We start from the raw sequence: 13,475 nt of genomic DNA on the forward strand, positions 1-13,475 counted from the left end.
GTATGTGTCAATCTATTGAAATCATATAAGTTTAATGCATTGGAAATGGTCTAAGGTTATATATACATACATTATGATGAGGTGACATGTTATAACATAAGTAGACCCCATGTTAATATATATTATAATGAGGTGGAGTTATGAGTTGTGAACGGAGTAACCATGCATAGCCACATCTCTCTCTCTCTCTCTCATTTTAAATTAATTATATATATGAAGTTTTAAGAGTGGTTTTAAATTAATTATATATCTTAAGGTAAGTGATGCTGATGTGACAATTCTTTTTTGTGTTAATATGAGTACACCCCATAGCCTTAGACCAGTATTTGCATTTCATGGGCATGAGGCCAATATGGTGGGCGTGGCTACACCCACCAAAAAAACAATCACCTCGATGATTCTTTTTCCCCATGTACACAGGATTACACAATCAAACAAAAAATATATGATAAATACCTTAAACCCCCCAAAAGACAATTAAAACACCAATACAAAACTTCAACTCCTTGGATGAAAAATAAATGCAAGAACCAAGATCCATATGTAAACAGATCCTATTCGATTTTGTCATCATTATTTGTGTATAACGAGATCTATACGTTAAAAAAAAAAAAAAAGATTCAAGGGAGAATTTTACAAGCAAATCAAGTATCCAAAATGTTTTATGTCACCTAACATCACAACCATTAAACCTAACAAAATTTGCTGCATACATGATGATAATGCTCAAGTCTCAACAATTGCGAATAAGCTCATCTGAAATCATGTTTCTAACCTGAGTGCATAGTAAATCAGCATCATCTCCTTTAACAGGCTCATGAATCACAACTTTTACCATTCCCATATTTACTGTTCCCTCCATCCCTGAAGGCATGATTTTACCTGTTCCCATTAGAGTAATTGGAACCACTGGTACTCCTGTTTTTGCAGCAATACTAAATGCACCTTTCTGCAAATAAATAAATAAACTTTAATAATTTCAACAGCATATCATTGTAACAAACCAAGATCAGAAGATCTCACCTTGAATGTGCCTAAACTTCCATTCTTACTTCTTGTCCCCTCTGGAAAAAAGAAAACAGATCCACCATTTTTCACAAGTTCCATGCATCTTTTTAGTGTTTGCTATCATAATAACAAAATCCAAGAAAACAAAACACAATTCTTTAAAAACAGAGTCATTTTTAACAAAAATGCATGGGATTAAGTCAAATAAAATACCAGTTGACTTTTTCTGTCCATACGATTAAGAGGAATAGTTCCCATCAAGTACATGGCCCACCCAACAACAGGGAAGAGGAAAATTGCAGTCTTGCTAACGAATTTGAAGTTTCTTCCTAGAGTCAGAAGGGTATATATGTCCAAAAAACTTTGGTGGTTAGACACGTAAATAGCTGGAGAGTTTTGTGGGGGTAGATTCTCGGACCCTTGAATTTTTAGTCTAAAAAATGGAGCGATTGTCATCGAAGCCCAGATTTTAGCAACAAAATTATGAAACTTTCTTTGGTATTTATCCCTTAAGATCACAAATGGATGTGCTATTAACATGACCATAAACAGAAATATGGCAATGAAAGATGTAACACTGTAAAAGCATATTCCTCTGAGTTTTGAGCCAAAATTGAATTCTGCACTTAAAAAAAAAGACAAATGGGTAGATATAAAATGTTAAATTTATAAAGAAATAGAACTACTTATAGTAATTAAGAATTTGGGATGATTATAACCTGACAATTGATATGAATATGAAGCTCCAGGTGAACCAGTTCCAGCAATTTCAGATCTAACAACTATTGATTTCAATCTTTTATCCTGGATATGCCATTTATATTTTTGATTATACATGCCAATTAATCTTTTTTGTGGGTGAAAAAAGGATTGAGATGTGGAGGGGTATTTTTGTGTATTAAAGATCACACAGTTCTGAATACCATCTGCATAAGATATTAAGAGGAACCTGGTTATATGATTTCAAGATGTCATAAAACCATCACTGAAAGATCACTTACTATGTCTAGGGTGCTTTCTGACCAGATCTTTATATGGAGAGCAAAAAAGTCCCTTTAATGGCAGATAGTAACAAATTTTTAAAAATAATTGTCAGTATCAAGTTATGGAGAGTAAGATTTTGTAAAGGTTGTAGAAATGTAACAAATGTGGTTACCATTTTAGTATAGGATGATGTGAAAACCATTGATGTCGTTTTCTTCCAACCTGGGCAATTGATAAAATACACTGTCATTGAACAGAACCCCTTCTAATTATGAACAGAGCGTTCTATAGGCGATTCAACTTTTACTAAATTTTATCATAAGTCTACTAACCTATGTTTAAAATTAGGTTTTTAAGTTTTTAGCAATCGATAAGTAACCCTAGAATAACAAAATGAAGATGATGTTTAATTTCTAGTTTCTTCAAGCATTTACGATGATTAGGGACAATTAACAACAAAATAATTAAACTAAATATTCAGTATGCATTACAATATTTAAATTTCGTGTTTCGTTATACTAATTAGGGTTCATGTATCAACTTTCGAAAGTTTCAGGAAACAACGAATTGAAAGAGATTTAGAGTTTTGAAGATTTACAGAAATGAACTTCGGAAGAGAAAGTTACGTGATATCCGCCGGAACAGAAACAGACCGATGAGGAGAGTGCAGTAAAATTCAGGCAACCAGAAGGATGAGAGTTTGGGGTTTGGAGGGAAGAAAGGGGATGATATGATTTAAAAGGAAGGGATTCACATTGTTCAATGTTCATTCACGTTTTAAATAAGGCACCGTCAACTTTTTCTAAAGTTTGTTTGTTTGTTAGTTTTTTTTTTCTTCAATTAATTAATTAAATTTTAGTTTATCTTAAATATTTTATAAATTCTCATCATATCGAAATTACATGGGGTGTTTTTTTCCAAATAATTATATTGATTTTTTATTTAAAATATTAAAGATTATATATATATATATATATATATATATATATATATATATATATATATATATATATATATATATATATATATATATATATATATATATATATAAAAGTCAGAAACGGAATTCTCAAGCTTTAATTGAAGTTTTGATTAAGGATTTAAAACATTTTAGTGATGACACCGATGATAAGTTCTAGCGACTATATTTTTGATTTAGCAATTAATCATCAATTGGGCTATTTGGTATAGGTTTAATAACGTCGCTGAGAGACAGACTTGACCCTCCTCAATGACGTGGGGCCAATTGAAACATCCCCCTCCCTCCCTCTCCTAAAACGCAATGTTGCTCATCGTTGCTTGCTCAACACATCTCAACGGCAAAAAAGTCATTTGATCGTTTGACATGGTAATTATTTTAGTGTGATAGTGTGGTGGCCATCTTCTAGCTAAAATGATGTAGTATTGATATGTGTCTCAAGCCATACCGAAGGCCGCCTCCATGGTCGAGTCCATCAAAAGATGTTGTACATTAAATGGGAAAGCCTTTTTGCGATACTCTTGCAACACCTTTTAGATTCTCATTATCATTAAAGCTTTACATGGATATGCACGTTTGGAGTCCCACGATTCCATGTTACTGCTTTATAGTTTTTCATGCATTTTCTCATTACTAGGAGATAGTTAATAGCATTAATTCCATTACTCCATGTTCCTAATTTTTAGCTAGCACTTTCATTTCTTTTGTTATTTAAATTAGTGTATGTTGCATCAATCAAAACGTAGAGAAAGTTAATCCAAATTCTAGTATCTTTGTCTTTGGTCTTTAGAGACTAGCCATCTCGAATTAGCCTTATTTTGGGTGATTGACCATCTCGAATCGGTCTTTATCAGGTGTGGATGATGATGTGACATAAATTTGGTCTGAAGGAGTGACTCATACCTACCAACCTTGTAATCATGTTTTAGAGTTTCAAGGTTTCAAATCATGATATTAGAACTTTCAATCAAGTCCAAAGTGGATTTCTCAATTTTAAAGGAATTTTGAGGTTTCAATGCAGATTTAAAACATTTGAAATGATAAAATTGATGATTAGATTCATTAGGATTTGGGTTATGTTATTGATTTAGCAATTAATCATGAATTGGAATCATGCTTTGAAGTTTTTAAACTCAATATGATTACTAGTTCCTTAAACGAAACAAATAACGATTTATCAAACTTTAAAGTGGAATTAAGCTAGATTTTGACTAAAACTTCACATAAGTAGTTAATTATCATTTCAATAATGTTAAAATGGTATTACTATGACTAGAAGTTAGTTGATATCATCCTTAATGCTAAAAATGGGAGAAAATCAAAGCTACCCGTCATTTTGGGTTTTACTGAATAAAAATAGAGTTTTTTTAAATGATCTCTTTGATGTTAATTACGATACAAGGATGTTAATTAAGTTTAGAATGTTTAATGTATTTTAATGATTAAGATATATTCTAAACTTATTTAATCATTAATTAACATTATAATGATTAACATCATCACATCATATATTATAGATATCATTTTAGAAAATCAATTTTTATGCTTTAAATCTCAAAATGATTATTAGTTTAGATTTTTTTCTCTAATGATTAGCTTTAAAGATGATATCAACTAATTTCTAATCGTATTAAGACCATTTTAGAAAGGAAACACACAATGGACTTTGCAACCCCTGGTCCTAAGGGTGGCTCCGTAGAATCTATCTTTGAACAAATGAGTGTGACACATTCATATAGGTTCGTAGAATGGAGTGTCGAGTGTTCTTTCAACTAACTTCACAAATGCCAATTGTAGCTATTTTTGGTAAGTTGAGACTATGAGATTGACTTCATAGATTGGGAATAATTATATGTTTATTGCATTAAGGAGTCAAAACTTGGTTTTTGGGGAAAACCGAGTGTCAGGACATGACAAGCCGAGCAATCATGACGTGACACATAGTTGGTCACGACATTAATAGGGCTGCAGCCCAAGCCCATTATCTTTTAGGGTTTGTTTCGTATTTAAGCACCCATAAACACATATTTAGGTTTCATTTCTCAGCCTCCATCTTCCTTAAACCTCAGAAACCCTAACCCTAGTTCATTTTAGTGGTTTTTGCTCATTTTGAGTGGTTTTAGTGCTCTTAGTTGAAGAAGATGGTCCCTTTGGTGCATTCGTTCAACAATCAAGTCTTTCTTCACCAGCTTGTATTGTTTCTAGACCTTGGTGAGTCCTAAAGCTTTTTTCCTTTCTCTCTTATGCATGCTAGATCTAAGTTTATTGAACTTTTCTTCATGTTTGGGTTGGATAGCATGCATGGGTTCCATAAAGTTGACAACTTTATGGATCATCGAGGCATTTTATTTATCATATGTCTCATATCTGAGGTTTGGTGGTGGTTTGGACTCCAAGCATGGGTTTTGGCCTCATTTTCATTTATTTTTACCTAGTTAGTGTTCAAGTCATGCATTGGACATGCATGACTAAAAAGTTATGATATTTATGGTCCTTTGGGTTAGGGAAAGCCTTCCGGAAAGTGGGAGTTGAAGACTTAATGGATTAAGTACTCAAACCATTTGGATTTTGCTTCATATTATGTTCATGTCGTGACCTGGAGAGTACCACGATGTGGCGATGGAGGATCCCACGACTATCTTGTCCTGTACTAGTCATGACATGACCAAGGAGGGTTCACGTCATGGTGCATTATCACGACGTGTCCAAGGGATGATCACGACGTGAGGACCAACTGTCAATATTGTTGGTTGTTGACTTTTGACCATGGTTGGCTTTTAGACAAAATAGGGCTTTAGGGTGTAGAGTGAGAGGGTAATTATTTATTGTTGCTAGGTGTCTCATTGTTCATGTCTACCCAGTGTGTGAGAGATGTGGTGTTTAGATGTTATTCATGAGGTGAGTCTTCTCACTATACTTGTCTGTGTGGTAAGATATGCATGTTGACCAATTGGGTTTTATTTTGTTGATTTTTATTATATGTGAATTGAATTGCAGATAACTCCTAGACTGTTATGAGTCTATGGGACTGTTGAGAGTCCGTAGGATTGCTTATAACCTGTGTGGTGTGCTGTTAATCCACAAACTGTGTTGTTAGCCCATCGGGATCGCTGATAGTCCCCAGGATTGTTGATAACTCATAGTTGATTATTATGTTGTGTTGTATGCGATATTTTGGGGAACTCACTAAGCTTTGTGCTTACAATTGTAGATTAACTATTTGCAAGTACTTATCAGGCGGTAAGCGTGACTGTACAAACACATCATCAGTTTTATGATCCGAGATTACGCATTGTCTTTGTTAGAACTCTGATTTCTGAATAATGGTTTATGAACAAATGATTTGTCATGAATGTAACTTTATTAAAAAAAGATGTTATATTGCTCTAAAATGAAAAATTTAGCCTAGAATTTTAGGATGTTACATCGAAAGACAATTATGTGTTGTATTTGTTATCGTGTTACAATTTTTTCAACAAAATTGATAGTAAATTAAAAAGAAAACGAATTATATGTTTGGTCCCTAACATTTACATTCTATTGCACCTTTCTCAAAATACGAGTATAGTTCATAAAGTGGTTGCATTCACACGTACCTAAGTAATCATTACAAATAAAATGATATTTAGTGGCACATAAAAAGTGCCACTAAAAACCGAAAAAGTGTCACTAAAAGCCCCCACGGCAATCAGCGGCACAAAAAAAAAAGTGCCACTAAAGGCCTTTGGTGACACTTTTTGGTTGTGTCGCTGCAACCTTATTAGCTTTTAGTGGCACTTTTCTACTATGCCACTATAACATTTGCAAGTTTTAGTGACACTATTTTTATATCACTATTTAACTATTAAAATAAATATTATTCTAATACTTTTAGTGGCACTTTTTAATAAATATAACACACTATTAAACTAGGTCTGATTTTTTTTTATATTTTAAAAAGAATATAAAATAATAATAAGATAATTAAAGTAATAAACAAAAAATACAATATCATTACTTCAATTCAAACTTATCTGTCAACAATATTCTTAATATTTAAAATATAAATATCTTCAAAGATGTGTAAGAAGTATACATGTTAGTGCTAGTACTCAAAACATAATCCTACTAAACTAAATACTTGTTGGGAAAGAAGAACTATCAACCTCAAACTTTGTATAATTGTTCGTCTTAAGTTTTTCTTCTACGCAAAGAGTTCGGATGGTTAACATTGCCTCATATCTTCCCTCATATCTTCCATCAAAATAATAGTTTAAGACTTTAGGTTCCTTAATAACCAAATTTGAGATTTTACAAAATCAAGTTCAAGTTAATAGTAATGTCTAAATACCTACGCTTCGCGAGTTGCACTGTGTTGTGTAGCATGTTTAAAAGGGAAAACTCTATAAACATGTACGAAATCACAAAAGTCAAATCAAATCAAGAATACAAAATCAGCAAAAAAAACACTTCAATATTTGAAAATTGATAAAACATAAAAATCCAATTTATAAGTTTTATATATGATTAAAATAATGGATAAAAGTAATCAACGACTATTGGAATATATTTAATTTGATTGAATATTAGTAATAATATAATGTCTAGACAAATTTAGTGAGGTTTAACAGTCAAATCAAAACACAGAACAATAGGTTTCTTAATATATAAAACATTTTATTTAGATGAACATCAACTATTTAAAACCATGCCAAGTTACTCAAACGTGAGGAGGACAAAGATACTCTACCCCAAGTATTTAACTCCATTGAAATGTAAGAAAAAGATTTATAAAATATTTTATATACATGGACATCAATTATTTAATTTTAAAAAATTATTTTTAGAAAAGCTAATGTACAAAACATAAGGCCTTTGATAAGCTAACCAGTAATGCTCTAAGAATTATGCATGATGTCTTTACAAAATAAAAGTTCAATCATTTCCTATCTATTTCTTGTTTTTATTTTTGTCTTTATAAATAAAATTGATATTGTTCTTATTACGAAAAACTATGATAATCATATATCAATTTCAAACCACAATAATATTTAATTGCTTACAATTTATTACCTGATTGCCATGCTTGTCAATACTGGTACTTCATCCACACTGCAATAACAACCAAATTAATTTCATAATGTAAATTCTATGTTTGTATTTAGAATTAACAAAGTACATTTCTGTCATGTGTGGACTCTATTTTTTAGAATGAAAAGTTTTACAATCACCTAAACTGAGACTGATGTTTGGGTACTTTTGGGATCAACAAGCTCCCAAGCTTTCCCTCTTAGATCATAATCTTTTTCATTGTCATCTTCGTCATATTGCATCTATGAATTAACTATTGGTCACAACACTAGAACAAGCAACATACATACATCCTGAAAAATTATATGTTAATCCAATCTAAGACGTTAGTCAACATATTTCCATCAGGTGGGGGTATGTGTATCTACAGTTTAGTTTGATACTACATATATAAAAGAACATAAACTTAAAAATCTTAAACAATCAAAGACTTGGTTGAATCTCCTGTATAGAAAGAGAAGAAAATGAAATTGGATGTCTAATGCGCCAAAAGAACCTCATGGACAATATGTCGAACACCTGGTGTGCCATGTTCCATCATCCCACAAAAAACATATCAAAAGCAAAGAAGAAACCCCTACTAAAAAAAATACAGATCATGTAGAACACATCCCTATTCCCGATACCACCGCCATCCTTCCAAATTAGTTACAATTTCTAATAAAAAGAATTAATGGGAAATTGGATTTGAGACGCACCTGTAAAAGTTCCAGTCCAATCTTATTCTCTTTACAAATGAAGAAAAAGGTAAGGGAAGAGTGTTTTTTTTTTCAGTTTAACGGCTTTAAAGAATTTTAACCTCGTTAGTGCACTTTATTTTTATCAGAATAGAGTTGATGGACCTTCATCGCCCATATCCTTAAATTCAATAGCCACATATACAGTACTGCTTCCGAGGATGCTGTAATGATTGTGTACGTTATCACCTGGAAAGATAAAAAATAAAAAAAAGGGAATTAGTAAGCTACAATCACAAATATAAATCATTTGAGACCCTGCTAATGAGAATCTAGAGAGGAAATGGTCGAGTGGTTGAAGGAGAGTGAAACAATTTAAGAATGTATCCCTTATTACGGTTCGTGTTCTTCATGGCGGAATAACAGAAACCCTATAAATTTGCTCCAACATGTCATAAACACATATTTGATATACCATATATCCGATCTAATGTGTCATACGTACCTGATTGACCTCCGAAATATATCATACATCAAATCTGATTTGTTAGAAGATAAAGCCTTGGTATTTGGTTAGAGGTTTATATACGGTTGATTCATATAAGAAAAATTTGGTGTTTAAGGAATGTTGGTGAAAAGGTTTGACAGTGGTGCTCCAGTGATCATCGGGTTGAGGAGAGAAGGAGAGAGGGTTGGAGAAGTGGCGGTGAGGATGAAAAGAAGAGTTCTCTGTTCTGTTCCTTTTGAGCCAATTTGATTTCACCAAAAAAAAATGGCGGTCTGCCTTTTAACCATGGAGGGAATTAGGAGCGGGACATGAATACTAGAATTTTCCAATATGATACAACACACAAATATACGGTGCCACTAACAATATAATATAGTGGCACAAAACAAAATATGTCACTAACGCCTTGTTCCCGAGTTCTACTTAAGGAGAGAAATGGGAGGAAATGGAGGGAAAGTGAGGGGTGTGGAAGAAAAATCGTGTTCCCGAGTTTCATTAATGAAAGAAAAGTGAGGGGAGGGGAAGGATTTTGGAGTCATATTTTCCGTCCAAATTTTCCTCCCAAATTGGGCGGATTTGGGAAGAAAAATTTTAGGTTTTATTTTTCTTTCCTTCTAACTCGGGAACACAAAAACTTAAAATTTTCATTTCATTTCCTTCGAACTCGGGAACACGGAATAATGAATATTTTCCTTCATCTCCCTTTCTTTCCGTCAAAATTTTCCTTCCTTTTCCTTTAATGAATTTACAAAAAAAACTCGGGAACAAGACGTAAAGCTTTGTACCACTAAATGTGGATTTATTTGTAGTGAATGTAGTTTACATCATGTGAAGCTCTAAGCTATGTATGTCATATTAGACAGTGTATAGTATATTATTAGGAGGATACAAAGTCTAATTATGTAACCTATATATATATATATATATATATATATATATATATATATATATATATATCCGAGCCATGTCCTCTGATCATCAACAATCCTAGGTGCGACAACCCTAATGTTTCCTGGTAAACCTTCTTCTCTGCTAATCACCTTCTTCTGGCTACACAATGGCCCTCATCATTGCTTTCACAAAAACTGAGAAGATCTCTCATAAATCATACAAGTTTGGTTTTACTTTGATCCGAACAAATTATGGCTTTTGGAAAACAATTATCCATCCTTTTCTTGTTACAAACAATTAGACCGACTATGTTGATGGTATTGTTCCTTGTCCATCGCATACTATTGAACAAGCGATCTCATCAGACAAAGATCCTCCCAGGCCACGTCAACCAAACCTTAACTATGTGACATGGGTTGCTAATGATGCTCATGTCATAATATTGATCATCTCTACAATATCAGAAGTTGTTTTTCCTCATGTTCAAGGCACTACTACTTCTCATGATGTATGTCTCTCTCTAGAACATGCTTATACTCCACACACGACTTCTACAAAATTTACCCTCAAGACTTTACTGCTGAAAATACATATGCATGGAGATGAAACATCTTCTGCCTATCTTAATCGGGTGAAAGATTATGATGATGCCTTGGCTAATATCGGTGAATCCGTCAAAGAAAAAGATTTTGTCACGTTGGTGACTGCTGGTCTTCGCGATGGTTACAATGGGTTGAAATTAACCATTCTTGCTCGATAGTGGAAAACTGCCTTCACGGAGTTACATGTTCTTCTTCCAGATCATGATTACATGTTGAAAAAATCTCTTCCTATTGTCCCACCACTACAGGCCTTTACCGCAACTACTACTAGAACGCCTAACTCAACTGAGTCTTTATCACAAGATCCATGCAAAGCTCTTAATCAACTTGCCTCTCAACTTGGTTTCAATCCTCAACCAACTACTCAACAACCACAAGCTTTCTTCACATCTCACTCTCAAAATAACCAAATCCATGGTCGTACCACCAAAAACCATGGTCATGGTCATGCTCGTTTTTCCAGTAATCGAGCTACTATCGAACAATTTAATTGGGCATCAAATCAAAATAAGGTTTATGAATCATGTGATAGTTGCGATATTGGTCACATTCCATCTGATTGCGCTAACCAGGATCCGATACCATGTGAACCAGACAACAACCCTCTGCTAATCATGTTGATTATCGTTCTCAAACACCATCATGGATACTTGACACTGGCTCTAACAGCCATGTAGCACCGAATCCCTCTAGCCTTGGCACTGCTAAACCTTACTATGGTGATGACTCTCTTCATGTTGGGAATGGTAAGGGTTTACCTATCTTAAATTTTGGTTCCACTAAACTTTACTCCCATAACAAAACTTTTTCCTTAATCCATATCCTTCAGACTCCACAAATCAAATGCAATCTTCTTTCAGTTCAACAATTTTGTCAAGATAGTATCGTTTTCTTTGAATTTAATGACACCTTTTTTGTGATGAGAACAATCCAACGACCTCCTGCATATGTTTTTTAGATACGGGAGGGGGAAGAGTCTCCACAAGTTCAACCTCCCGGTGACAAAGCTTACCCCGATAGTGACCACGCAGGGCCAGCTCCAAGAAAATCTCAGATTCGGCACCTGCAAACACAAACACCAAGTACGAGAACTCACATGCCAATATAATACCATGTTCTTATTTTTTTTTTTTTAAAGATGGGGGGAGGAGACGAGTGAATACCGCATCTCACGACGAATAATTGCGCCATCTTCCCGTGCACCCTCCAGGCGGCACTCATACCAGCTGTGGCAAGGACGAAATCTTCCCAGTTCTCCCCGACGACAGTAATGTTTCCCAGCCATTTGCCAAGAGTTAGGTTATCCCGAAATAGCTTAGGAAGACAGTCTGGAAAGTCTTGGGTTTTACGGAACCCATGCCCCACAAGGTTTCGGTTGACCCAAAGCCATTACCTCCACCAAATTTTCTTCGGAGTATCTTGTTTAGAGATCAGTTGACGAATGCCCTGCCTTTTCGCCAGCGTTAGGGGTGGCAACTCTCGACCCAACCCGTAACCCAACACTGACCCAACCCGAAAATAGACGGGTTTGGGTTGACATTTTTGACCCGTCAACCCGCCAACCCACAAACCTGTTTATTTCATGGGTTGGGTTAGGTTATCTGTTTGGGTTCGCGGGTCAACCCGCCAACTTATATATATATATATATATATATATATATATATATATATATATATATATATATATACATATATATATATATATACATATATATATATATACATATATATATATATATATATATATATATATTACTTATTACATTTAAAAAATGATATATTTAATTATTAATGAAATTTGATTTCCACAAGTATTTTGTGACAACTCGAAATTTCCATTTTGTACGAACATTAGCTATTCAATAGAAGCTAGTCCAGTTTCAATGAATTTCAGACTTTTCCGAATAAGTTTATGTACATTAGGGTTTACGTTTAAGGAGATATCAGGAGAGTGGATGCTCATGGGTTTGTGAAACTTGAGTATTCAAAACTTCTTAATGTTAGAGTTCAATTCCGGAATAAAAATATTTTCTGCCAAAATATTTCAGGACTATAAATAGATTTCTGAACTAAATTCATTCATTATTCACATTTCCAACTAGAGAAAAGCCATTTTCTCTCTCACGGATCTTCGGGTTTTCATCCCAAATCGTGAGTACACTTCTCTAGTTGTTTTATAATGCTTGTTATATGCTTAATAACATAGATTACATGTCAAATATGTGAGATCCGGGAGTTTACCGCCCAAGAACGTTCTTGGGGAGTAAACTCCAAAAAGAGGCTTAAGAGCTATCTAGTCCCATTTCCTTGATAAGTGACTAACTTAGGCTTGTATGTAATTAAATTAAGGACTAGAAAACAATCAAAAACACCAAGATTTAGGTGTTTACGGCCCAAGAATTTCTTGGACCGTGAACACCAAATTCAAGGGCTTAAATGTGCCCTAATCACTCCTAAAGGCTTTAGACTTTAACCCTCAACTACTTCTAGCTAATATGGGGACATTAACACATCAAAAACACCCCTTAAAGGGAGTTTACGGCCAATAGAATATTCATAGGCCGTAAACACCAGATAAGGGCACCAAAGTGTGCCTAGGGTCCTCCATAGCCTTAAACAAATGCCTAGAAAGTATTCTACTTGTGTTTGGGACTTAAAAGAATTAAAACACCCATCCCATGAGAGTTTACGGCCGTAAACTCTAAGGGATATGGTCTTTTGGCCGTAAACTCCTCAAAGGAGTATTATCTATGCCC

General features: G+C 34.0%; 1 protein-coding gene across 4 annotated transcripts; it reads right to left on the bottom strand.

Moving 5' to 3' along the window:
- Positions 1 to 511: 511 nt before the first annotated feature.
- LOC145087522 (1-acyl-sn-glycerol-3-phosphate acyltransferase BAT2, chloroplastic-like) lies at positions 512 to 9,518 on the bottom strand. Of its 4 annotated transcripts, none has more exons than XM_079025487.1 (10): positions 9,224 to 9,518; positions 8,841 to 8,967; positions 8,182 to 8,739; positions 8,024 to 8,062; positions 2,165 to 2,214; positions 2,010 to 2,061; positions 1,728 to 1,934; positions 1,222 to 1,628; positions 1,024 to 1,125; positions 512 to 949 (listed from the first exon to the last, which is right to left on the bottom strand). In XM_079025487.1, the coding sequence occupies exons 5-10, from the start codon at positions 2,192 to 2,194 to the stop codon at positions 734 to 736; spliced, it is 1,014 nt and encodes a 337-aa protein (XP_078881613.1). In that variant the 5' UTR covers positions 2,195 to 2,214; positions 8,024 to 8,062; positions 8,182 to 8,739; positions 8,841 to 8,967; positions 9,224 to 9,518; the 3' UTR covers positions 512 to 733. The 4 variants fall into 4 exon arrangements, with proteins under 4 accessions (XP_078881613.1, XP_078881614.1, XP_078881616.1 ...); XM_079025488.1 differs by having other exon boundaries at positions 8,182 to 8,334; positions 8,740 to 8,967; XM_079025490.1 differs by lacking the exons at positions 8,024 to 8,062; positions 8,182 to 8,739; positions 8,841 to 8,967; positions 9,224 to 9,518 and adding an exon at positions 2,619 to 2,751.
- Positions 9,519 to 13,475: the final 3,957 nt, after the last annotated feature.

The sequence above is a fragment of the Lactuca serriola genome, chromosome 2 (assembly GCF_051521515.1).
Source record: "Lactuca serriola cultivar US96UC23 chromosome 2, Lser_US96UC23_V15, whole genome shotgun sequence".
Taxonomy (NCBI): Eukaryota; Viridiplantae; Streptophyta; class Magnoliopsida; order Asterales; family Asteraceae; genus Lactuca; species Lactuca serriola.

What these genes read in the sequence shown, in the direction of transcription:
- LOC145087522 (XM_079025487.1), bottom strand. Translation starts at nt 2,194, where the DNA reads ATGGTTTTCACATCATCCTATACTAAAATG. An exon ending in CATCATCCTATACTAAAATG is followed by an intron (nt 2,062 to 2,164) that starts GTAACCACATTT and finishes CTGCCATTAAAG; the next exon opens with GGACTTTTTTGCTCTCCATA. An exon ending in TGGACAGAAAAAGTCAACTG is followed by an intron (nt 1,126 to 1,221) that starts GTATTTTATTTG and finishes TTATTATGATAG; the next exon opens with CAAACACTAAAAAGATGCAT.